At 50.0% G+C, this 20,780-nt stretch overlaps 5 protein-coding genes across 5 annotated transcripts; 1 reads left to right on the forward strand and 4 right to left on the reverse strand.

Moving 5' to 3' along the window:
* Positions 1-1,243: 1,243 nt before the first annotated feature.
* Positions 1,244-5,474, forward strand: N7477_003399 (putative SNF2 family helicase; the record flags this gene model as incomplete). Its single annotated transcript, XM_056965062.1, has 14 exons — positions 1,244-1,685; positions 1,749-1,881; positions 1,942-2,599; positions 2,648-2,668; positions 2,723-2,895; positions 2,948-3,067; positions 3,124-3,281; positions 3,342-3,438; positions 3,486-3,573; positions 3,689-3,902; positions 3,941-4,340; positions 4,437-4,928; positions 5,035-5,122; positions 5,178-5,474. The coding sequence occupies 14 exons, from the start codon at positions 1,244-1,246 to the stop codon at positions 5,472-5,474; spliced, it is 3,381 nt and encodes a 1,126-aa protein (XP_056825015.1).
* A 1,048-nt stretch (positions 5,475-6,522) lies between these two features.
* On the reverse strand, positions 6,523-7,662 carry N7477_003400 (uncharacterized protein; the record flags this gene model as incomplete). The annotated part of the gene is made up of 2 exons (XM_056965063.1): positions 6,523-7,205; positions 7,365-7,662. The coding sequence occupies 2 exons, from the start codon at positions 7,660-7,662 to the stop codon at positions 6,523-6,525; spliced, it is 981 nt and encodes a 326-aa protein (XP_056825016.1).
* A 2,271-nt stretch (positions 7,663-9,933) lies between these two features.
* N7477_003401 (uncharacterized protein) lies at positions 9,934-12,417 on the reverse strand (the record flags this gene model as incomplete). The annotated part of the gene is made up of 5 exons (XM_056965064.1): positions 9,934-10,121; positions 10,183-10,717; positions 10,806-11,855; positions 11,905-12,063; positions 12,151-12,417. 5 exons carry the CDS (start codon positions 12,415-12,417, stop codon positions 9,934-9,936), a joined length of 2,199 nt encoding a protein of 732 aa, XP_056825017.1.
* Positions 12,418-13,151: 734 nt separating this feature from the next.
* N7477_003402 (NPA1/URB1 family protein) lies at positions 13,152-16,641 on the reverse strand (the record flags this gene model as incomplete). Its single annotated transcript, XM_056965065.1, has 3 exons — positions 13,152-14,596; positions 14,652-16,439; positions 16,494-16,641. The coding sequence occupies 3 exons, from the start codon at positions 16,639-16,641 to the stop codon at positions 13,152-13,154; spliced, it is 3,381 nt and encodes a 1,126-aa protein (XP_056825018.1).
* Positions 16,642-17,028: 387 nt separating this feature from the next.
* N7477_003403 (uncharacterized protein) lies at positions 17,029-20,724 on the reverse strand (the record flags this gene model as incomplete). Its single annotated transcript, XM_056965066.1, has 1 exon — positions 17,029-20,724. One exon carries the CDS (start codon positions 20,722-20,724, stop codon positions 17,029-17,031), a length of 3,696 nt encoding a protein of 1,231 aa, XP_056825019.1.
* Positions 20,725-20,780: the final 56 nt, after the last annotated feature.

Consider the following 20,780-nt stretch of genomic DNA (forward strand, 5'->3'; position numbering starts at 1 on the left):
TCACTTGGCAGAATCTACTTCATTCAGGCCTTTCCGTAGACTTGCAAGATTGTGTTCTGGAAACATTGCAGGTGATTCTATGCATTTTTGAATAGGCTCCTAGCTAATTCTTGGCTCTTTTTCTCGCCGTAGATATTTTACTTCGAGGTAATTCTTGGAAGGCTCTCATGCTCTTATTATTATGCTGAAAAGATCTCTCGCTGACCATTGACATTCACTTCGTTCAATTCTATTGTCAAAGGCCACTTATTATAAGTCTGCCCAATTAGACAGGGCTCTATCAGTATTTTTTTTTCTCTCCGACTCTCATCCGTGTTTTCACCTTTTCCCGAAATTTACTTCAATTCAGCATGCGATCTGCATCTCGATATCGCCCCTTTCACTTTTTCAGCTTCCTGCTCCGTCGCCATTGCACTCCGATAATCTCTACTGTTGACATTTCTTCAGGCTATTACAATGCCCCATTTAGCAACTTCTTTGACCCTCGTGTTGGCACCTCCTCCCATTTGACTCTACTTCAACTAGTACCCTTATCAACATTCTTCATCGAATGGCCCACAAATTTTGATCCCAGAATTGGATCAGATAACGAGCTCCGGCCTCTGACTTTCTCTATCTTTTCCCTCATCTACCTGTGTCAACTACATATCTTGACTCAATCTGGTATGTTCTTTTAGTTTGTATCGCTCATTCAACTGCCATTCATCTCATTTCCATTGTCACAAATCCTTCACCTTTCTTGATTGATGGCTTGACTGTGAGCAGTCTCTCCTCCAACCTTCTATTTACTTGTTCTTCATCTCTCTCCCTAATGCTCGTTTCATTGACATCCATCCTTACTCTTTATTACTCTTTATTTAAATTTATTCAAATTTTTTCTGGTCTGATATTCTCTTCCTACTGATGTGAATGTCAACACAAGATTCTACTGCTATTTTTCCCCAGCATACTTCCGTCGCAATGAAGGGAGATTCTCAGCCTGAACCTTCCAGTGAGTACATTTCAAGCCTCTCGAAAGCCACTCACTTCCAAATCATCCATAATTTGCATCTGTCGCCTACCTTATTCACTACGTCTACCTCAATTTCTTCTACCTTTACTATATCCCGCTCCGCCCGCTCGAATCTGATTTTTGTGACTCCCAAACACATTTTGGTGCCAAGACGGAATCCTGATCTTCATCTATCCTTGTATCAATCTTTCTGGATCTTATCACTCACATTGTTTGCTACTAGATACTACAATGAATAACGAGACCGCCGCCACTGCAGTCCATGAAGCCGAAGAAGATCATTGTGTGCTACCAGCTATTACGATGGAGAGCGATGCCATCGCCAAGGTCGATAAGGCCCCAGATCATGGGAACTCTGGTAAGCTTTCTGAGATCCCTACTAAGATTGACTCTGGTGAGCTCTCTGGGACGGAAAATCGCAACACTACAGACCTCGAAGCGCAAGAGGAGAATTATCCTAGTTATGCTCTCGAAGCGCCACAATGGCGGGCCGGGGATTTCCTGAAATCTGGAGCTTCTGAAGTTGTTCAAGGTTTCTCTGAGGATGAAGCGTCCAATTTGGATGAAATACAAGACTCGCAGGCCTATCCTCACACAGATGGATTGGACTATTGGAATGGAAGCCAATCAATTCCTGATGAACTCGAAGCCTTGGCGGAATGGACTTATACTGGTAAGGTCACTTCTGATTGATTCGTGCGTCAGATTAACTTACGTGAAGATAAACCAGTCGTAGAAACCGCGACTGGCGATATCAATTCCGTTGTCCACGGCGCCGACCTGCCAACTGGAATTGCGAATATATCTGTGCCCGCAAATTCCTATGAAGAGCATTTCAATCATTTTTGTGATGGTGAACTTCCTGGAAGGTCAGTTAATTGACTACGAAATTCCGTAATGGTATGAACGATCTCTAATACTTGTTGAAGTGATGATGAGAATGAAAGCAGGGGTCTTCAAATTCCTCTCTGTGCCTCAACGGTTTCGGCTGAAATCAGTCAAAAGGACGGTTATTCCAAGCACAACACATCGGCTAAATTACCTGTCAAGAAGGCGGCAGCGAGTGGCCATCGAGCAACTCGGAAACGATATCACCATCAAAATCAGAGCAATGTTCCAGAGAAGGACATTAATATATCTGAGCGAGAGATGACCCGATCTAAGGAGTTAGGATTGCGCAGATTAATCGGATACAACGAGCTCACAGCTTTGTTTTACCAGCCAATCGATGACTGCGGAAACATCAGCTCTGTTTCAACCATCGAGAAAAAGCCTCGCAAGGCAATCAAGGAGGCGCCGCTGCAGAGACTGGAATATTTGCTTTCAATCGGATCGGCTATCCAAGCTGCCCAGAAGCATGCGAATCAACCCGTAGTCCCCACCTCCGAGAGTCTGGACAAGGAAAAAGCCCTCAAAGAAATCGCCAACAGGATTATTGAAAAAAATCCCTCATTCAACCCCCGGGACGTCAAGAAAGACATTTCGAATTTGCTTACGGCTTCGAGGATGTTTCAACATCCTCCAAAGATGGACGGGGCAAGGGGATGGACAATGTACGGGATGAAACGGAATCTTTTGAACCACCAGGTGAACCAGAACATGCCTTCTCGAGTTACATTGCTAATTGATCAGTAGCTTGATGGAGCTGGATGGATGGTAAGTAACAGTCTCGCGTGTTTCAAATCTGTTATACGATCTTGACATTCACAGTGTGATCGAGAAAAGGAAGGCACTGTCCCCCGCGGAGGAATGCTGTGCGACATGATGGGACTTGGAAAGACGCATACCACGCTCTCTTGTATTCTTGATGATTCTCTCGGTAATCTACCTGGGCAGATGGCTCCTACTCTTGTCATTATTCCAGGAAGCGCCCGCGGTCACTGGTAAGTATGCATTACAATATCCAAGAACCTCACGATTGGCTGACTTCACCAGGCATCGCCAAATTTCCCTGGGCTTCAATACCGGTGCACTGGGGTCCATCTGGGATTGGAATGTTCGCATGGCTCAGATTTATGTGAGCAACATCAATGGCTTCAAACAGCACGGCATAGTGTAAGTGAGAATCTTGAAAGGAGCCCTGGGCTTTGTGACTGATATATTGCTGACAGACTGGCAACATACGATGACGTGCGGACTTCATATCCATTATCCCGAATGCCAAAGTCTCTGCAGGCCAACGAAGAAAAAGCTGAATGGTGGAGAAACAACTTTGAGAGCCAATTGGGACTAATGCACAAGATCAATTGGCACCGCATCGTTCTGGACGGTAAATTCCATCAAGAAGTTTGCTTCAAATGAAGACCATTGGGCTCACAATCTCCAACAGAAGCGCAAGCAATCCGAAACACGAGTGTGACTTCAGCAGCTGTTCGGGCCCTTACCGGAGAAAGGAAATGGATCTTGACGGGAACGCCTTTGTATAAGTAAATGAATCTTTCTCTTGATCAGATTGACTGCTAATGATGAATAGCAGGAAGGAAGACTTGCAGCCATATTTCAGCTTTCTTGGGGTTCCGAACTGCGAACTCCAGAAGAGCTTCCAGGATCAGTTCAGCAGGGTATGTATTGACAATCTTCCACATGGTTAAAGTGGCTTCGTTCACCCCTTCTCATATAGTCGGTCTACAGTTTCAGATTTTATCGGCAAATACTGACTTTCTATTATACATGCAGGGACATGAAGGCATAGCTAACCTTCAGAAAGTTCTCGAGCCGCTCTACCGCCGAAGAACATTCGAAAGCACATGCTTCTGTCTCCCAATTGTTCGCATGCCGAACGCCAAGGAAGAGCTGATAGAGGTTGAATTCTGCAAAGTTGAGAAAGTCATTTATGATGAAATCCTTAACAAGCAAGTTGATAAGTTCAATGGCAAGTCAAAGATCTTTAGTGACGAGCGTTGGCTTCATACTGACATTCATGCACAGCACTTCCCGGTAGCAGTTCATCCAAAACGATGATCTCCCCAGAGCAAACGACATGCATTCTTGAAACAATCGTACACCTGCGCCAAGTCTCCAGTCACTTTCTTACTGCTTTCAAGGCGGTGAAGCCCCTGTTAGGCGCCATCGAGTCCGCCTTGGAAGATGAGGCTGCCGGGACAGGTGACGCATCAGACCGTGATTCGAAAGAGCTCTGGGGCTTTATCGAGCTTCTCAAAGGCCGCTCTTCTTCTGACACGGCTTATTTGGAAGATTTGCCTTGGACAAAACTCGAGCGCAAGGTCTTCGAAGATCGCATCGCTCTGAAGCGTGCAATCAGGGAACAGGCACGTCGCTTGGCTGTTGCAGAGCGCTGGGATGAGTATGACTCGATTGTTGCTAAAGAGTGCGTTGGCTGCTTGGAAAAACTCACACTCGACCGACCCTTCTTCGTGACTTCATGCCATCTTTACTGCAAGGATTGCTATGATGGCCTTTGTAGCCAGAATGGCGCCGCCGGATCGCGAAGAAAAGTCTGCATGAAGTGTAGAGCAGAAATTGCCGATGCCGTTGATTTCCATCCCTTTGGATCTTTGCTTGCAGGTACAGCGCCCCCAGCGTCAGATCTATGGCCCGGAAGGAAGCGAAAACGCGGTAGCACAGGTAGAAGCTCCATGAACAAGGCCTCAAAGGGCAACCCAATGTTCAACCGGAATGAGAAAGAGAATGATTCTGAAGATTCTGAAGATCCAACTACTGATGATTGGATCCCACTCATCGAAGAATACCATCTTGGCGCTACCTGGCTAGGTTCAAAGATGACCAAGGTCAGGGATATCATTCGGAAGTGGCTTTTAGAGGATAAAGATACTAAGATCGTTATATTCTCTCACTTTCTGACCTCTTTGCGCATTCTCGAATTGATCTGTCAGGAGGAGAAGTGGAGGTACCAAAAGGCATGTATCCGAAAAGATGCCATAATCGCATTCGCTGGGTATTGACTCTTTGCAGATTTCAGGCGAGGTGGATGCCATTCAAAGAGACAACCGGATTCAAGAGTTTCAACTCAACGCCGGATGCACAATTCTACTCTCAACTAGCGCTACTGGAGGAGCGTCCATTGATCTCACGGCTGCGAACAAATGCATCGTGCTAGATGGATGGTGGAACATGGCACACGATGAGCAGGTAAGTTTTACAATCAATGACACATACCAGATTTAGTTTTTGACCAGTTACATAGGCCTTCTGCCGGCTGCTACGCATCGGACAAGATCGTGATGTGGAAGTTCTCAGAATAATCGCTGCCGGTACGCTCGATGGTCAAGACTCCATCGACAAACAAATGCACGACATGCAAAAAGCCAAGATGAATGAAATTTTTAAAGTCATGGGTGTAGCTGCATTCAAGAATGTGGGTGCAGCCAAGAGCTTTCTTCGCAATATGGGGCATCTCATCAATGACAAGAGGGGCCATATCACACTGGTCCGGCGCGATCGCCAAAGATGGCGCGGTAGACCTGAGGGACCGCTTTACTGACAATCTGAAAGAAGAAGAAGAAGCGGAAGACTAATTTAGCATTGATTTCTCGCTTTTGCCCATTACTTTTTAACATGATCTTGGGCGGAGTTGCTTTTGTGGGGCATTTTCGGTGTTTTCGGCTGCTTAAAGCCAACTCGTGCGTTTTGCAACCGCAAAAGTTGGAAGAAGAAAGGGCATAAAAACTAAGCGTTTGATTTCTACCTTATTTCCAGCTTGCAATGGACCTTTCTTTGTGTTGTCGCAAAAAATAGTTGGTAGTCCCGGAGTAGCTACTTGAGTGAGCGACTTGCTCGAGTCCTGAATTATTTACCTCTCCATATCTTATCAACAGTAGACATCAATTAATAGACTTATTGCAAGCTGCATGTAGTCTAGTTGAGTTGACTGTCCATATATTATGCCATTCGATCTTTTCTGGAGACAAGCAGCTTCGGGAGGCCGATGAATCTAGCTTCAGCACTGGCTAACTGTTGTGGACAGGTGATGCATATCGCTATGCCACAGTCGTGGAGTAAAAGGGGGGGATATAGAGCTATGCGGCTACATTGGGCCAGGAGATCAAGGATGTGAGCTGTCATACATCTGAATAGACTTTTGTGGTCCTTCCGAGTTTGGAGATAGTACGTGCTAACTGAGTCAAGTTGATTGCGCGTCGGGGCAGTCAAATCTTTGCCAAGAGAGGCAGGCGGATGTACATGTCAAGGCATAAATAATGGTTGTGACCGCCTTGGGAAAGTTACATTATTTTAAAGCATTTCTTTTCCTCGATATCAACAGTGGCCAGCTAGGAGGCTTTCCTTGACTATACGGATCATACTGACCATGGTTTCGTTATCATTCTAGTTGGTACTGAATGGTCGCCTTCTTCAATTCCGGTACTGGTTAGATGGCGTTGCATACTTGCCATCAATTTTTTGAGTCCCTTGCAAATTCACACAGTGTGTATTTTGTAAATTTTGACTACAAGACTGGAAGTAGCAAAACGTAAGCAACATAATCATGAGTTTGTTCCATTTTCGCCCATTGCGCAACAACTGCAAGTCACCTAATCCTCCTCCATTTCATGTCGACGGCGGTCCTGGTGCCGCTGATACTCAGTAACACGCCGCGCCCCGAGAAAGACATTCGCCTGGCCCTGCCCATTAGCATCGCGCATAGGCAGGTGACGGTCATCATAGGCTCGTTGCTCAACACTCCGCGTGTAGACGGATCCCAGCTCCTGTAGTTCTTGGATCTGTGTTATGGACAAGTAATCACCCCACTCCTCATCTTCATCTCCATCTTCATCACGCAGCACCGCTCGCATGTTGAGTCGGAAGTTTGTCACGGTGGGGGTAGGAGCTGGAGGGCTGAAGATACCATGGCGGCTCGTATTGCGGCTGATCATGTCCCCTGCATACCAATCTCCTGAAGTATCGGCCAATAGTCGGCCAAAATGAGAGCCTATGGGCAGGCCAAAGACATCGCGTGGGCTCAGATCTGCTTGTGTCCAGTCGAGGTGGTTTCTCGTAGTTTCTTCGCCCTCCGAGGTGTCATAGTCTGAGACCGTGGCGTAGATGTTTTCTTTGTCTTCTTCGACGTCGAAAAACGAGATAGGAGCGTGTCTGGGTGGAGACAGGCGGCGTTGTGAATCTTCCCAGATGATGAAATCCGACTGCCCTGGATTGTGGAATGCCCATACTCCCGAAGCATTTCGTTCGGGTGTGTTAGGGAGACTCAGAAAGGGACCTGGTGCTTCGGGGCTTGTAGCTGGGCTGGTGGGTTCTGAGAACGACCTCCGTATCTCGAGTGTGTCGTCCATCTCAGTGGTCGCTTCGCTGTCGGCTTTGTACAAGATAGATCAGCCATGGTTCCGTACCTGATGGACAGAATCTGGGATTCACTCACCCTGGGAGGCCTGGTGGCCGGTCATTGAAGAAGGCAGAAGGCGGAGGGAATCGGCCAAGGACTGTCTGACTGGAGATAGATCTTGACCCGAATCAGACGGCAAGACTGACTGGTAGCGAGACAGTGTTCTCTCAGGGATGACACGCGTCGGGGAGCCCGAGTCCGAGATGTGAATCCGCGCAGCCTGTAAGTATATCTCCAAGTCAGCAGTGTCGAGCTTTGAGGAGGACTTGCGAGTCTGTTTAACACGTACACCTTGCTCGATGCTGAGCCGTGCGGAGCGGACATTGTCTGTCATATTGATCTTGGGTGATTGATGAGCCTAGGACAGTCTTGATGGTCCCACGCTTTTCAAGACGTGGTATCCTTGCTGGCATTCGCGGGAAAAGAGAAGATGAGTAGATGAGTCCATCTCCGGGAGGTTGTTTGAGCAGCTCAAAAGGAAATGGGAATGGGAATGGAAACAGTCAATCTTGGCCTTAGGATCTTTCCTCACTTTTCCGCAGCTCTATGCAATCGGTCGGATCCTTGTCTGACGGGTATAGATCCATGGTACGTGCTTACTTCATACCAGCATAGCAGACATCACGAGTTTGGCTTCATTGAAGCTAGCTATAGTTAGCTATAGCGATGCCTAAAGCTGCTCCACTGGACCCGCGTTCGTGTGGTATTGAGGCTCACATTTCATTGTTTAACAAAGTCCCTTCTGGTGCCACTCCATGAAACGGAGAAACACGCTTGCATCTCGCGTTTCGTCGTCACAATTACACTCATTTCCAAAACCTCTCATGCTTGTAGCTTGTCTTGAGCGGCATTGAGCTTGACCAGGGCTCCGTCAGTGCCGCCAACTTCTTCGTGAACTCACAGCGCGCCCAGCTTCAGGGTAGTTCCAGAAGGTCAACAAGGAGACTAAAGTGGGTTGCAATCTCATCACAGGCTCCTCCCACAAAGCTAATGTATTGAATCCTCCTGTAGATCCTCACCAGGATGGTTGCCGTCGAGGCTCTGCCTTTCTGTCTTGCCACCATTAAGGCTGATGATGCTGCTGTCAGGGCTTTTGAAGCCCCAGAGCTCTCGGTAGATTTTATCCATTAGCAAGTACTTGCCCATCAACATAAACCAACAACCCGGTAGCACCCAACCACGGGTCTGGCTATCTTTGGCATCACCGATATATACATCAAATCTTCTAGATCATCTCCAGTCTAATGGATCTCAAATTGAGATTCCTTGTCCAGTTTTATAATATTCCCAATCTTTATTCGTTGACAACCTTGAATGTCCTTCAACTGCGGAACTTCCTCAAACAAGTAGCGTACAATGCCAGGCAATCTCCAGCTTTCCCATGCCCTGAGCGGCCTGAATTGCTCTGTAATGACTCTGTAATGAGACCATACTCGCAGTGTATTGAAATTACGGACGAATCGCAAATATCTGAGATTTGAGATTCGATTCAGGGACCGGGGTTCCAGAGTCGCAGGGGATCGTTGAGCCGGTCTTGTCATGAAATGATTTCTTCGAACGAGACATTAGTTTCTCGTCTAAATCAGGTACAGCAGGACCCAGACTAGCCTTTTATCATGACATTGGGGGGTGCTTCGACGGGACTTGTACTGCGAGAGAGTGCTCAACATGAAGAAAACCCCCGTCAATGTCGAACGAATGAGCCTGGAAACCAAGTTTTCAAGCTGGAAATTTCAAAGCTTGCAAAAAAAAGAAATATTGAGAAGAGAAAACGTAAGTCCCCCACCGCGCAAACTTCGCTCAAATTTCACGGGGATTTCGCGCTGGAAGTTGCTGATTCATCCCACTATCATTACCAGTGAACCCAGCGTGCCTTTTGATTGAGACTTGACGACCGGCGATCCTGACAATTCATCTGGATACATTCTCGACAAGCCGCCTCCTTCCCGGTAGACATCCATGACACCCGGCGGGGAAACTCCGAAAAATGTCGATATATATGTCAACTCTACAAGCAATTGATACGTCTTGATCAAGCAACAGGTAGATTGAATCAGCCCAGGCATCTAACATGGAGGCGAGAATCTACCACATAGCAAACACAGACCCCTTCCACCACAGATACATGGGCAATCTAACTACCACTAGATCAATCGATCATATCCCCAAAGGGGACCACCGGAAATACTTGGATACCAACCCGGCAAAACACAGCAAACAAAGATCAACTCGAGAATCAAGCACCAGATGGGAAACCCCCCGAAGCATGTAGCAACAAACACAGGACAAGCCAGTGCTGGGAAAAGCAAGGGCCAAGGCCGGAGTAGGAAAGCAGGGTTATGGACATCAGACCGAAAATGGGGCATCTGCAAATACAGCGTGAAAGGACAATCAGACATAAAATAAGACAATAAGAATTGGGTGCTTTGATCTCGAGAAGATGCCACATCGCCGTGTAACCAGGCTGGGGGGTAAGACTGAGACGAATCTTGCGCCGCATGCTTGCTTCACATTTTTGCACGGATAAATCACAAATCACTATGAGCAGGGAAATGTTAGGCGGTGAAATGAGGCCTCAAGAGCTCTGCCTGTATGGAAATCTCGTCTAACGGAATTGCGGTGGGCCAACCATGCCTCCACGGCTATCACCTCCATTGGACTGGCCGAACATCTCCAGTAGGTGTCGCGAAGAAGGGGGAGGGCCCTGGGGACCAGGATTACCGGGCCCAAATGGTCCTTGGCCGCCAGAACCAAGTCCCATCATTTCTGGATTGGGCGGCATGGGAGGAAAGCCTGGAGGAGGAGGGGCGCCCATGAATCCGGGGGGGAGGGATCATGCCAGGAGGAGGGCCACGAGGGAAGGCCTGTCGGTCGTTAAGTGGCGGGGGGTTTCCAGGCATGGGCATCATGCCTGGTGGGAATCCTGGGTTCATGCCACGTCCAGGAGTCGGTATTCCAGGAGGGTGACCCATCGGGCTCGGTCCATTGCCTTGCTGGGGCGGGGGCTGACCAGTCCAACCCGGAGGAGGCAAATGTTCTAGTCCCGGGGGTCTCTGGAGCGGCATAGGAGGCTGATTAGGACCCTGAGGGTGTCGAGAACCCCCAGGAGTGATATGTCCCTGGCCACCTTGGTGGAAGGGAACATCATCAAAGTAGCCCATGGGAGGCCCATTGGGAGCCCGTCTGCGAAGCTGCTCACTGTCAGGTCGCTGCATATTGGCGATGGCCGGATCGTTCAAAAAGGCAGGGGTCTTTTGAGGAACACCGAGCCCGGGAGGAGGGCCAGGAGGAGGGCGAGGCATCATATCCGGCATCAGGCCTGGGGGGAGGACCCACAGTGCTCGGAGACTGCTGGGCTGAGCTGCCCAAGGGGCCTGATCCAACCCGAACTTGTTGCATGAGTCGAAGCAAATGCTCTCTTTCTCCAATTTGGGGTTCTTTGCCGCCTGCAAGCTGGGCAAGGGGATTCTCATGCACAGGACTTGCATAATCCTGTCGGGGATAAAGGTCTCTGGCAGGAGACGATATGTTCCGAGACTGTTCAGCATGCACCATCGATTGGGGTCGTGACCGATTGGACGAATCAATTTGGTGAGGAGTGCCACTGGTCGATCGACTGCCGCCAGCACCGCCGCCAGCGCCCAGCATCGCGATGATCCGCTGGAAGCCTTCTTGGTCAGGGTTGGAGGAGGCAGCCCCGGAGAAGGTAGCTCCAGCGGAGGCCATGGGAAGGACAGGAGACTCGGGAGCCTTCGAAGGACTCTCTGGTGGCGGGCTGAAAAGCCCGGCAAAGCGAGACGATTTGCCAGGTTTACCAACGAAGACTTGGTTCTTCGCAGCCGAATCGACGGGAATTGGAATCCCGGTTTCTTGTTGAGCATGCGGCTTCTCTCCTCCCAGCATGCCGAAGAAACGGTCCATAGAGTTATCTGCCATGAAGGGAGCACCGTCGTGGCTGCTTCGTTCATTGCTGAAGACTTCCCCATCCGTGTAGTGACCATCTGGCTTCGGCGCAGTCATGTGCGATTCGGCGGGCGCATCTCTCTTCTCTTCCTGCGCCACGGCTTGGGCAGCACCAGAGCCTGCCTTCATGCGCTCTTTCCAGCGCTGGAAATCCTCCTGCGTGTGTGCTCGTCGAGGTTCATCTCGGTCGTTACTGTCCAGCCATTCGGGCTCATGGTCAAATTTGGCACCCCGATTCCAGTCGCGGTCTACGCCGTGTCGGTCTCTCGGGCGCCATTCTCGGTTACGTGGTGGTTTATCATCGTCAGCATCGGCGCTGTCTGGCGCAGGAACGTTATTCTCGTTATTGCGGAACCAGCTCCCTTCAAATTTGGAGCGACCCGGCTGGACGTCCTTCTTGGGAGGGAAGCGGCCATCCTTGTCTCGGTTTCGCTCGTCAGCGGAATCGCGAGGGGTTTGGGTATTTTTCCCATCGGTCAAATTCTCCGTTCCGTCGGGGCTTGCGCTCTGGGTCATCAGGGCCAAATATGCGGCGGGGTCGCCCAGCATTCCAATCCTCTTTATCTCCACCACGGCGACCGTTCAGAGCTGACTGCTTTCCATCGCCATCCACAGCATCCCGGTCCTTGAAGAAGCGATCCTTGAAGTTAAATCGATCGTTCCTGTCATCTGGGTTGCCTGTTCGCAATGGCCGATCTGTCATATCAAGCGATCCCTTGCTTCCCATTCGAGACGAAGCAAAGACATTTTTGGGTGAGGTGAGAAGGATATCCTCTTTCAAATTAGCAATAGATTAGCAAATGTTCATCAAGGAAGGGTGTTGAACGTAGTCGATGGACCAGCGGGGAGTAGAAAATACCTGAATTGGAACCCCGTGAAATATGGCGAGGTTCGAAAAAGCTAGGTCTTCTGGCTGTAGGTGTTTCAGGAGGGTTATTGGGGTCACGAGTAGTCTGTTTGCGCTGCTGGGTGGTTGGGTCGGGTTGAGGCCTAGGAGAGAGGCTTGTATTAGTATTGCGGTGGTCGTGGGGTCGGCCAGATAAACGAGAAGCATGAACATACATCCATTCCTCAATGGGGGGGTAGACCAGGAGGTTTTGCGACGAGAGGCGATGAGCGCAGCCATAATAGCTCATCAATCTCGTACCGTCGCGCCATGACGGCCTCAAGGGAGTGTGCGATCTGGATCCAAAGACTTATGATCCTCTCATTGGTTCACGGGGTTGGAAAAGGGCGAAAGCGGACAGAGATAGTTGTAAGCACAGTGAAAGGCGATAGGAACAGGAGAAAGTTAAAGGTCGTGAGGTTCGTGTGGGGGAGCGGTCGGAAAATCAAGTCGCTAGGTGAGGAGAAGCAGCAAGCCACCTTGTGGCGAGGTTCGAGGCGGAGTCCAAGGTCGGTGAGCGATCCACCAGATGCTCCGAGTCACGAAGAATCACGGCACTTGAGACTGATGGTCCAGTGATTATATCAACGAGTACGGTGATGTATAGGATGATTTTTCAAAATTATGCATCCTTTGAAAATGGGAATCTTGGAAGCTTGCGGCACCTTGGTCTCAAGTTACCTTGCATTGATTGCATGGGGTTTTGAATCCGTGATATTGTTGCAGGCGTGCCTCTGTAGCAAGTGCATGTGTTTATCCACTGAAATATATCAAATTCACGTAAGCTGAAAAAGATAAATGCCCCATATCATGGGTCTTGAGAAAGCTTGGAAGTGGTTTTCCACGGCATATACCACGGATATCTTCTACCGGTAAAAAAAGAAAGACTGTCTCGCCCGACTTTCCGGATCTGCGCCTTCTCATGTTGATTCTTATCAAGATATATAGAGTAAGGTATGGTACAAAGGTCTATTTCACGTCTGTGTGATCGCCTCCACCGTCGACTCAAGGGTCCCATTACTCCAGGCATCAACTCGCTCGCGGTCAGACATTTTGTAAAGAGCCCGCGCCAAAGCCGAAAGCAAGGCAACCTCTTTGTCGTCAGCTTCGGCGATCTGCAGCTGGATCCAACTGATAACAGCCGCGCGGGTGATTAGAGTGGTGCTGCCGCCCACCTGGGCTGCTCGGTAGATAACATGAAGGATCTTACGCCGGGCCGACGAACCAAGGCTAGGGGACTGATAAAGGGAGAGAATGCGCTCAAAGACATTGGCGCGACGGTAGACTTCCATGTCAGCCTTGCTGCGAAGACTCTTCACAAACAGTCCCAGAAGCCAGTCGATCTCGTCAAAGTACCCATCATCCAGCTCAGGCTCGTGCAGGAAGATCTTGTCGATCCAGTATGAGGGGATCTTTTCTAATTCCCAGACTGGGGCCTTTTGCAAGAACTTGTTGACCTTGCCATACACCTTGTGCAGGGGGTTGATCAAGACTGAAAGACAGTTCGAAGCGCATTCACCAACAATCCATGGAATGGGCTTGTCAAGTCCAATGCTATTGACCGTTTCCAGCAGTTCTCCGATGAGGATATACACGGAACGCCATTCAGCATACTTGGACTCTTTCAACTTTGCCATGAAACGAACAAGATTAGAAAATGCCTGTCGTCGAACTTCCTCGTGCTCGGAACACAGGCAGAGCATCAACTCAGCGAGGTGGCCTTGCTCCACTGCTTCTTCTTCATCCAATCGCTCCCACTTGTGCAATGCGTTGTGAGTTGTGCCTTCAGTGGGCAGGGATCCAAAAATCTCATCCAGGTCTACTTCCTCGGTCTTGCCGGACGCAGTGGGCTGGACTGGGTTTGTATCAATGTCCATTTTGTCCTCGTCGTCGGCATCTTCTGTCTCCTTGAGACATTTTTTGAAATGAGATCTGACTTTCTTGGTCTCAGTGGCCTCGATCAAAGCATCTCGTGCAGCCTTCAACGCGCTGGTGCTCTCGCCGCCCTGCTTCAATTGTGTGAAGAGCTTAGCAACCCATAATCCAATGGCAAGTTCGTTGTTCTCATCCCCGGCCTTGACGACGAAAGGCCACTGCTCGACAATCGCCGGGACGAGTGGGCTCAGGCCGTTAGCAGCATCCTCGGAAAGAGGCTCAAGAAGGTCCACATAGTGGACAGGCTTCTTAGCAACGCGAGACACACAGTTGTCGAAGAAAACCAGCTGCTTATGGAGGCTTTTAGTGTCGGAGTCTTCAAGACTTGACAATAACGAGTTAAATGACTGTGGCGAGTTTCGGAGAACAAAGTTCTCTGCAAGGACTGTTCTCAAGAGAACAGAGATGCGGCGCGAAGAATCTTTGTCTGAGGTGTCCACAAGGACCTTGAGGATTGATGTAAAGGGTGAGTATTGCATAGTAGCTGGGAAGATGTCAGTCCGGCATGATCATGAACAGCGAGATTCTGCGGCGCCTACCTGGTTTCTGCCACCAACGCATGGAGGCAGACTGCTGTGCAATATGCAGAACACTTTGCAATTGACTCAGAAGAAGCTCCGAATCGTCGGAGCTAACTTCGGGCTCTTCCAGCCGCTTGAGCACATCAACTAGAACCAACGAGACATCGAAATTTTCCTCCAACGCGATGTCGGGCATCACTTCGTAGTAGCAGGTCAACAACTCCGCCACTGCATCTTGCTGCTGCAGATCTTCCTTAGCCGTTCGTCGGAAAAGAACTATAACATCCTTCACGGCGGGGCACCGGCGAGAGAACTCAGCAAGCAGCTTGGAGGAAGCCTGGTTCCAAAATAACTGGGCTTGTCCATGCTCAGCGCGGAAGATCTTCAGCACTGAACGCAGTTTGGTGAACGCAAGAGTCAAGATTCGAACGGCGAACAGGGTGATAATCTCCGCATTTTGATTCAAGCAACGGGTCAGGATCTTCTGGCTCATAGGCCGAGGGAGAATATTTTCAATGACAATCGAGACCGGTGGCGGCAGGATGGGCTCTCTTTCTCTCCAGCCACAATTTTTAGGGACAGGCAGCTGCACAGTGGAGAAGAGGAGGGCGGACTCTGCCAGCCACGAAGGAGTTGGCTTAGGGTCCGCAGTGAACATAGTCTTCTTAGAGAAGAAGTCGGCGATCAACTCCGGTGCTGCCTTGAAAATTGTCACCAGCAGCTCGATTTGCAAACTATCCACATCGGGACGAAGACACTGAATCAGATACGAAAGAGAATTGTTCCGCACCGGAACATTTTCCCGGTATTTGTCGACATAAATGGGCGAGTCAAGACCCAGCTCAATGCAGTCGTCATGTTCAACGGGCAGGCTCTCCGGGTCGGTTCCGACCGGATACCAGCCTGTCTCAGGAAGTAGAACACCAAGGCCCGCAGTCTGGCAGATATTCATCAAAAGCTTGTGAATCTCATTTGCGATCGAGATGTTCTCAGGATTGGGCTCCTCTGATTCTCGATCGTAGCCGTAAAGGGTCACCAGCTTCTCCAAATTGAAGCGGTTGAAAAACTTGCTCTTGGACTTGCGCTGCAGCGAGGCATCTTGTACGATGTCCCTCTCGATAGACTTGATGATTTCCAGGGCAATGTCTCGAGTGTCCTTCCGAATATGGTCGAGGAATGCGCGGGTGAGCTTGTGCTGCTCAATGATGTCGCTCTTCTCGAGCTCGTGTTGAACCCTCAAGTTCGCAAGCAGATACCTTTGGGCGTTACGACGCAAAGTTGACTTGCTGGACTGGTCCTCTGAAATCTCGAGTTGCGCCTTGTTGGGAGTCAAAAAGACCTCGAGGCGCTTGAAGGTGATATAGCGGCGGTTGTAGAGTTGCCGGGCCACCGCCCCTCCATCATATGTAACGATCTCCGTGAGTAGACGAAGACAAGGTGATATGAGATGCTCCTTTGACTTGGTAGCGGTAAGACCACGGTTGAAAAGTCTCAGTTGGTCTTTCTGCAGCAAATGCTTGCACAGCGCCAGCCCAAACTCGCGGAATTCAAGCTCGCGGGAGATGGTCTTAAGGAAGATGGCAAGGACAGAGGGCACATTGGTCAGCAAGGAGTCATGGTTACCGCTATCACCCAAGCCCCAGGTTTGAATTATGTCTGGAAAGCAGACGGAATCCTCCTCCCTCTCTTTGCCGGGAGAGATTTGCTTATCGCAATAACCCTTGAGGACCTGAAGCTTCTGGGCTTTCTCGTTCGCTTTTTCAGGGTCATGAATAGAGTTCAGGAACTCCTTGAATTTAATGAGTCCTTTTGTAACGTCGTTAGCTTCAGTGGTCGAAGACCGTTGAGCGAAGAACTTACCTTGCTTGGACGCCAAGGGATTCTGCTGGAAAACGAGCAAGTTGCGCAACTGGGAGGGGTTTTTGATTGTTGGCTCATTGCTCTCCTGAGGATCTTCATCGAGCTTTCTTCGCTTCGCACGAAAAGGATGCTCTGTGACGTGCGCCATCTTGATGGTTGCAACAATGTTATTTTTTTTTTCGAGGTCTTCGATGCACGGGTCCGATGTCTTCGAGATTTCGCACCTTCTGATTGGTCGTCTCCCACCCACTACCCACTTTGAACTAAAACGGTTCAGCGACTTTCTTTACTTGAAATGTTCGGAGATGTGAAATAGTTCACTACACATGGCTGAGGTAGGTATCTGATGAGATGGCAATTCCGTATTTTATTTAAAAGCTCTGCATACTTGAAGCATATAATGCAAAGGATGGCTGGTTCCATTCCAAACGCCAGTCCAGTTTGATTCATCAGGCTTGAAAAAGAAAAAAGAGTACATGGTGAATATACGAAGTATTAAACATGCAACAAAGCATTGGTATCCGAAAGTGACATATCAACCCCAAGTGCCTCCGCCACCACCTCTGCCTTGACGGCGCTGGGCCGAAAGACGCCAATCGTCTTCGCCAGCAAATCGGTTGTGAAGAGGCTGGATGCGTTCGGCCTTCTTGCGCTTCGACAGACGGTCTGTAGGTGCCACCTTGAAGAATGTCGGGGCTGCCTCCACGAGCCATTTCGGCTCGATCGAAGTGGTGCAGTGCATATACTCCTTAGTGGTGAGCACCAGAGTGTGGTAGATAACGTGTTCGGCTGGCTTTCCGAATAGCGCGGAGCTCGGGTGCATGTACACAGGTGTGCCTTCCACCAGCGTCTTGTATCCTTCTTGGGGATCCTTGCGAGCGGCGTTTCGGAAGAAACCAGTGCAAAGTGCTTGTCGCACCTTAGTAGTGTTCCGTCCGCAAGAAATGATCTTGTGGCGATAGCGTTCCATGATGCCCATGAGCTGATTGCGCACATCCCTGGCGCGGCCGATGGCTCGAACTTGGATAAAGTTTTCGAAGCACCAAGCATTGTTGAACTTGGAATTCTTCCAGCCGTTGTAGACATTCAGCAGGGTAAGATGATCACCACATGGATCGTGGAACTTGGCTTTCTTCTGGTCTGCCTGTTGCTGTTTTTCCTTGGGTCGGTAGAATACAGATTGAATTGAGAGCATGGCGACGATACTAAGCATCTCATCAGAGCAGCCCATATCGACAGAGGCGATAAGAACTTTCGCGAGAGCGGGCTCCATAGGGAAATCGGCCATCTTACGGCCCAGACGAGTCAGTAGACCTTCGTCGTCCAAAGCTGACAAGGCGTACAGCTCTTCAAGAGCTGTCAACATGGTGTTAGTGGGGGGCGGATCCATGAAGTCAAAGTGAAGAAGATCATTAATGCCCATTGCCTTGAGCATGAGAATAGTATGCGACAGGTTCTGTCGCTGAATTTCAGGAATGGTGGTGGGGAGCATCTCGGATTGATAGGCGGCCTCCGTGTACAGTCGGAAACACTTGCCAGGACCTGTTCTTCCTGCACGACCAGCTCGCTGCTTGGCCTGCGCTTGCGAAATAGGTGTCACCACGAGCGAATCCATACCGAGCTTCGGATCGTAGGCATTCTGCTTCACGAAGCCGGGGTCAATGACATAGTAGATGTTGTCAATAGTAATTGAAGTCTCAGCAATGTTAGTCGCGATGACAACCTTGCGGCCACCAGGCGGCGCTGGTTCGAAAATTCGACTCTGTACCTCACTGGGAAGCGCGGAGTAGACAGGAAGGATAACCAGCTCGGGGACTGTAGAGCCCAATGCTTTCATCCGCTCAAATAATATCTCACAGGCAGTGTCAATTTCTTCTTGGCCTGTAAGGAAGAGAAGGATGTCACCTGCCGGTTCGGTCAAGTGAATCTGCATCACCGTGATGAGAGCAGCATCCAGATAGTCAGATTCAGGCTCCTTCGAATACATCATCTCGACAGGGAAAGTTCGTCCGGGAATTGAGAAAATGGGACAGCCATGGAAGTATTCGGAGAACTTTTCGGCATCCAGAGTGGCCGACGTAATGATCAAGCGAAGGTCGGACCGGCGCTTGATGGTCTTTTTCAAAAGACCGAACAAGATATCTGTGGCAATTGTTCGCTCGTGAGCTTCGTCAAGCATGATCACGGAATACCTCTTAAGATCTGGGTCGAGCAGAATTTCTCGCTGAAGCATTCCATCGGTCATGTACTTGATCTTGGTCTCTGGACTCGTGCAGTCTTCGAAACGGATGGTGTAGCCAACCTCTGCTCCCAGCCTGCAGCCGACTTCCTCGGAAACACGCTTGGCCACAGACATGGCAGCGACACGACGAGGTTGAGTGCAACCGATGATACCATTGTTTCCGTATCCAGCCTCGGCCAAGTACTGCGTCAACTGCGTGGTCTTTCCTGAACCAGTATCTCCAACCACAATCATCAGCTGGTTATCCTTTACGGCATCCAAGAGTTGCTTGCGGAACTTGAACACTGGCAGACTTTCACGTTGCTGCTTGATGCTCATGTCGGTTCGCTTGCCAAAGGACTGGTTCTTGCCCATGGTGACCCTTTTCCACTCCGGTACAGCATCATCCTGCTTGGGTTGCTGAGTGCTGCGCAGATCCGCAGCAAATTTGCGATCCTCAGGTGCAACCATAGGATCCTGCCATTGTGCATTGAGGTCGACCTCATTGGCCCGTTCAGCAGCTTTGTCTTGCGCCTCTTGCTGTTTCAATTCGCGTCGTTCCTTGGCGAGATTGGTACCCGACATGGCGGCTCGGTTCATGGAGCCATCAGGGGCCTTGACCACACGAATAGGAGAAAGTTCGAGCGACTGCTTCGTCTGGCCAGCCAGGAAAGGAGGCTCTTCGTCTTTGACTTCGATATCGATATCTTCCTCCTCTTCAAACGTTCCCTCGCCGGTGAGGGTGGCATGGTATTCCTCATCAAGGTCGGGATAGTCTGCGGCGGATGCAACCCCAGAAGCAATGAGCTGCCTGATCTCCCATCGTTCAGGCGAGGTCATACGCTTGCGATTCCGCATTGGCCGTCCGTTAGATTCTTCAATGACGGGCACGTCTGAACTGAGATCGCCGTATCGGTCGTTTCCTGATGAACCATCGAGGCGTTGCATATTCGCGCCTGAAGCCAACCGCTTCTGGGGAACAATATCCATTCCTGTTACCTGGTCGACCTCCTTCATTGACAGTCCAATGCGAGTGCCCTCAATGCTCACAACCTTGACCTTGACTGGCTGGCCACGAGAAACAAGATCACCCGGGTGGTTCACTCGCACGCCTTCTTGCATCGCAGAAACATGGACAAGGCCGTCGACCTTACCTTTCACTCCCTGTAGATTCACAAAGGCGCCGAAGTCCTTCACGCCGGTGACACGTCCCTCATAAATTTTGAAGAGAATTGGCTGGTCATCCAGTTCAACGGGTGGTGGTCGTCGGAAATAATCATCGTCGTCATTACGTTCATGATCACGACGTCTCCGTCGATCGCTGTGTCCGTTGCGACTGTCTTCGCGCTTGCTGTGTCTGTCAATGGATCGTCCAAATTCGTCCACAAGGTCGTCACTCTTGATGCGACGATGTGCGCTCCGTGATCTCGACCGATGTTTGTTTTTATGTCGTCGTCCGCGGTCGTAGTCATCGTATTGGGGGCTGCGACTCCGTTTTCTGGTGCTGCGCTCATCTGTAAAGGCAGCTTGGTTTTCTTTCGGCTTCCCAGCAAGCCCCTCCAGCATTGCAAAAGTGTCGTCCATGGCGCCTTCCCGCGCATCGGCTTCGTCGGCGGCCTGCCGATCAAGGTAGTCGTTTTCTTCCCAGCGTTTCTCCCTATCTGGGAAAGCTAGGCCCTTGAAAACCCGCGACTTTTTCTCCAGAGCATCCAGCTCGTCCATCAAATTATCGCCTCCGGCACCAGAGTCGCCATTTTCCGCTTTCTTTGACTTGTACTTTGGGTGCATCGTGAGTACAAGGCGATCAATACTCTCCATCAAGCTTTCCGGGAACTCAGCGCCCATGTCATCGAGGCTCTTTTTGAATTCGGAGAATTGTCCATTGCATTTGAGGTGTTGGTCGATCACAAATTCGGCCAGAGTCTTGTCGGAAATGCCCAGGTGGTTCTGGAGCTCGCTCGTCACTCGCGACACGAGCGAAAGCAGCTCCAGCGACTCCAGGTCATCCATCCTGGCGACAGATCGAAAGAACGACGGTCGAAGGGAACGGAAGGCGCTAGGAAAGC

This window comes from Penicillium maclennaniae (genome assembly GCF_028827695.1).
Source record: "Penicillium maclennaniae strain IBT 15551 chromosome Unknown utg000003l:1.0-5670915.0:1.0-5674809.0, whole genome shotgun sequence".
Taxonomy (NCBI): domain Eukaryota; kingdom Fungi; phylum Ascomycota; class Eurotiomycetes; order Eurotiales; family Aspergillaceae; genus Penicillium; species Penicillium maclennaniae.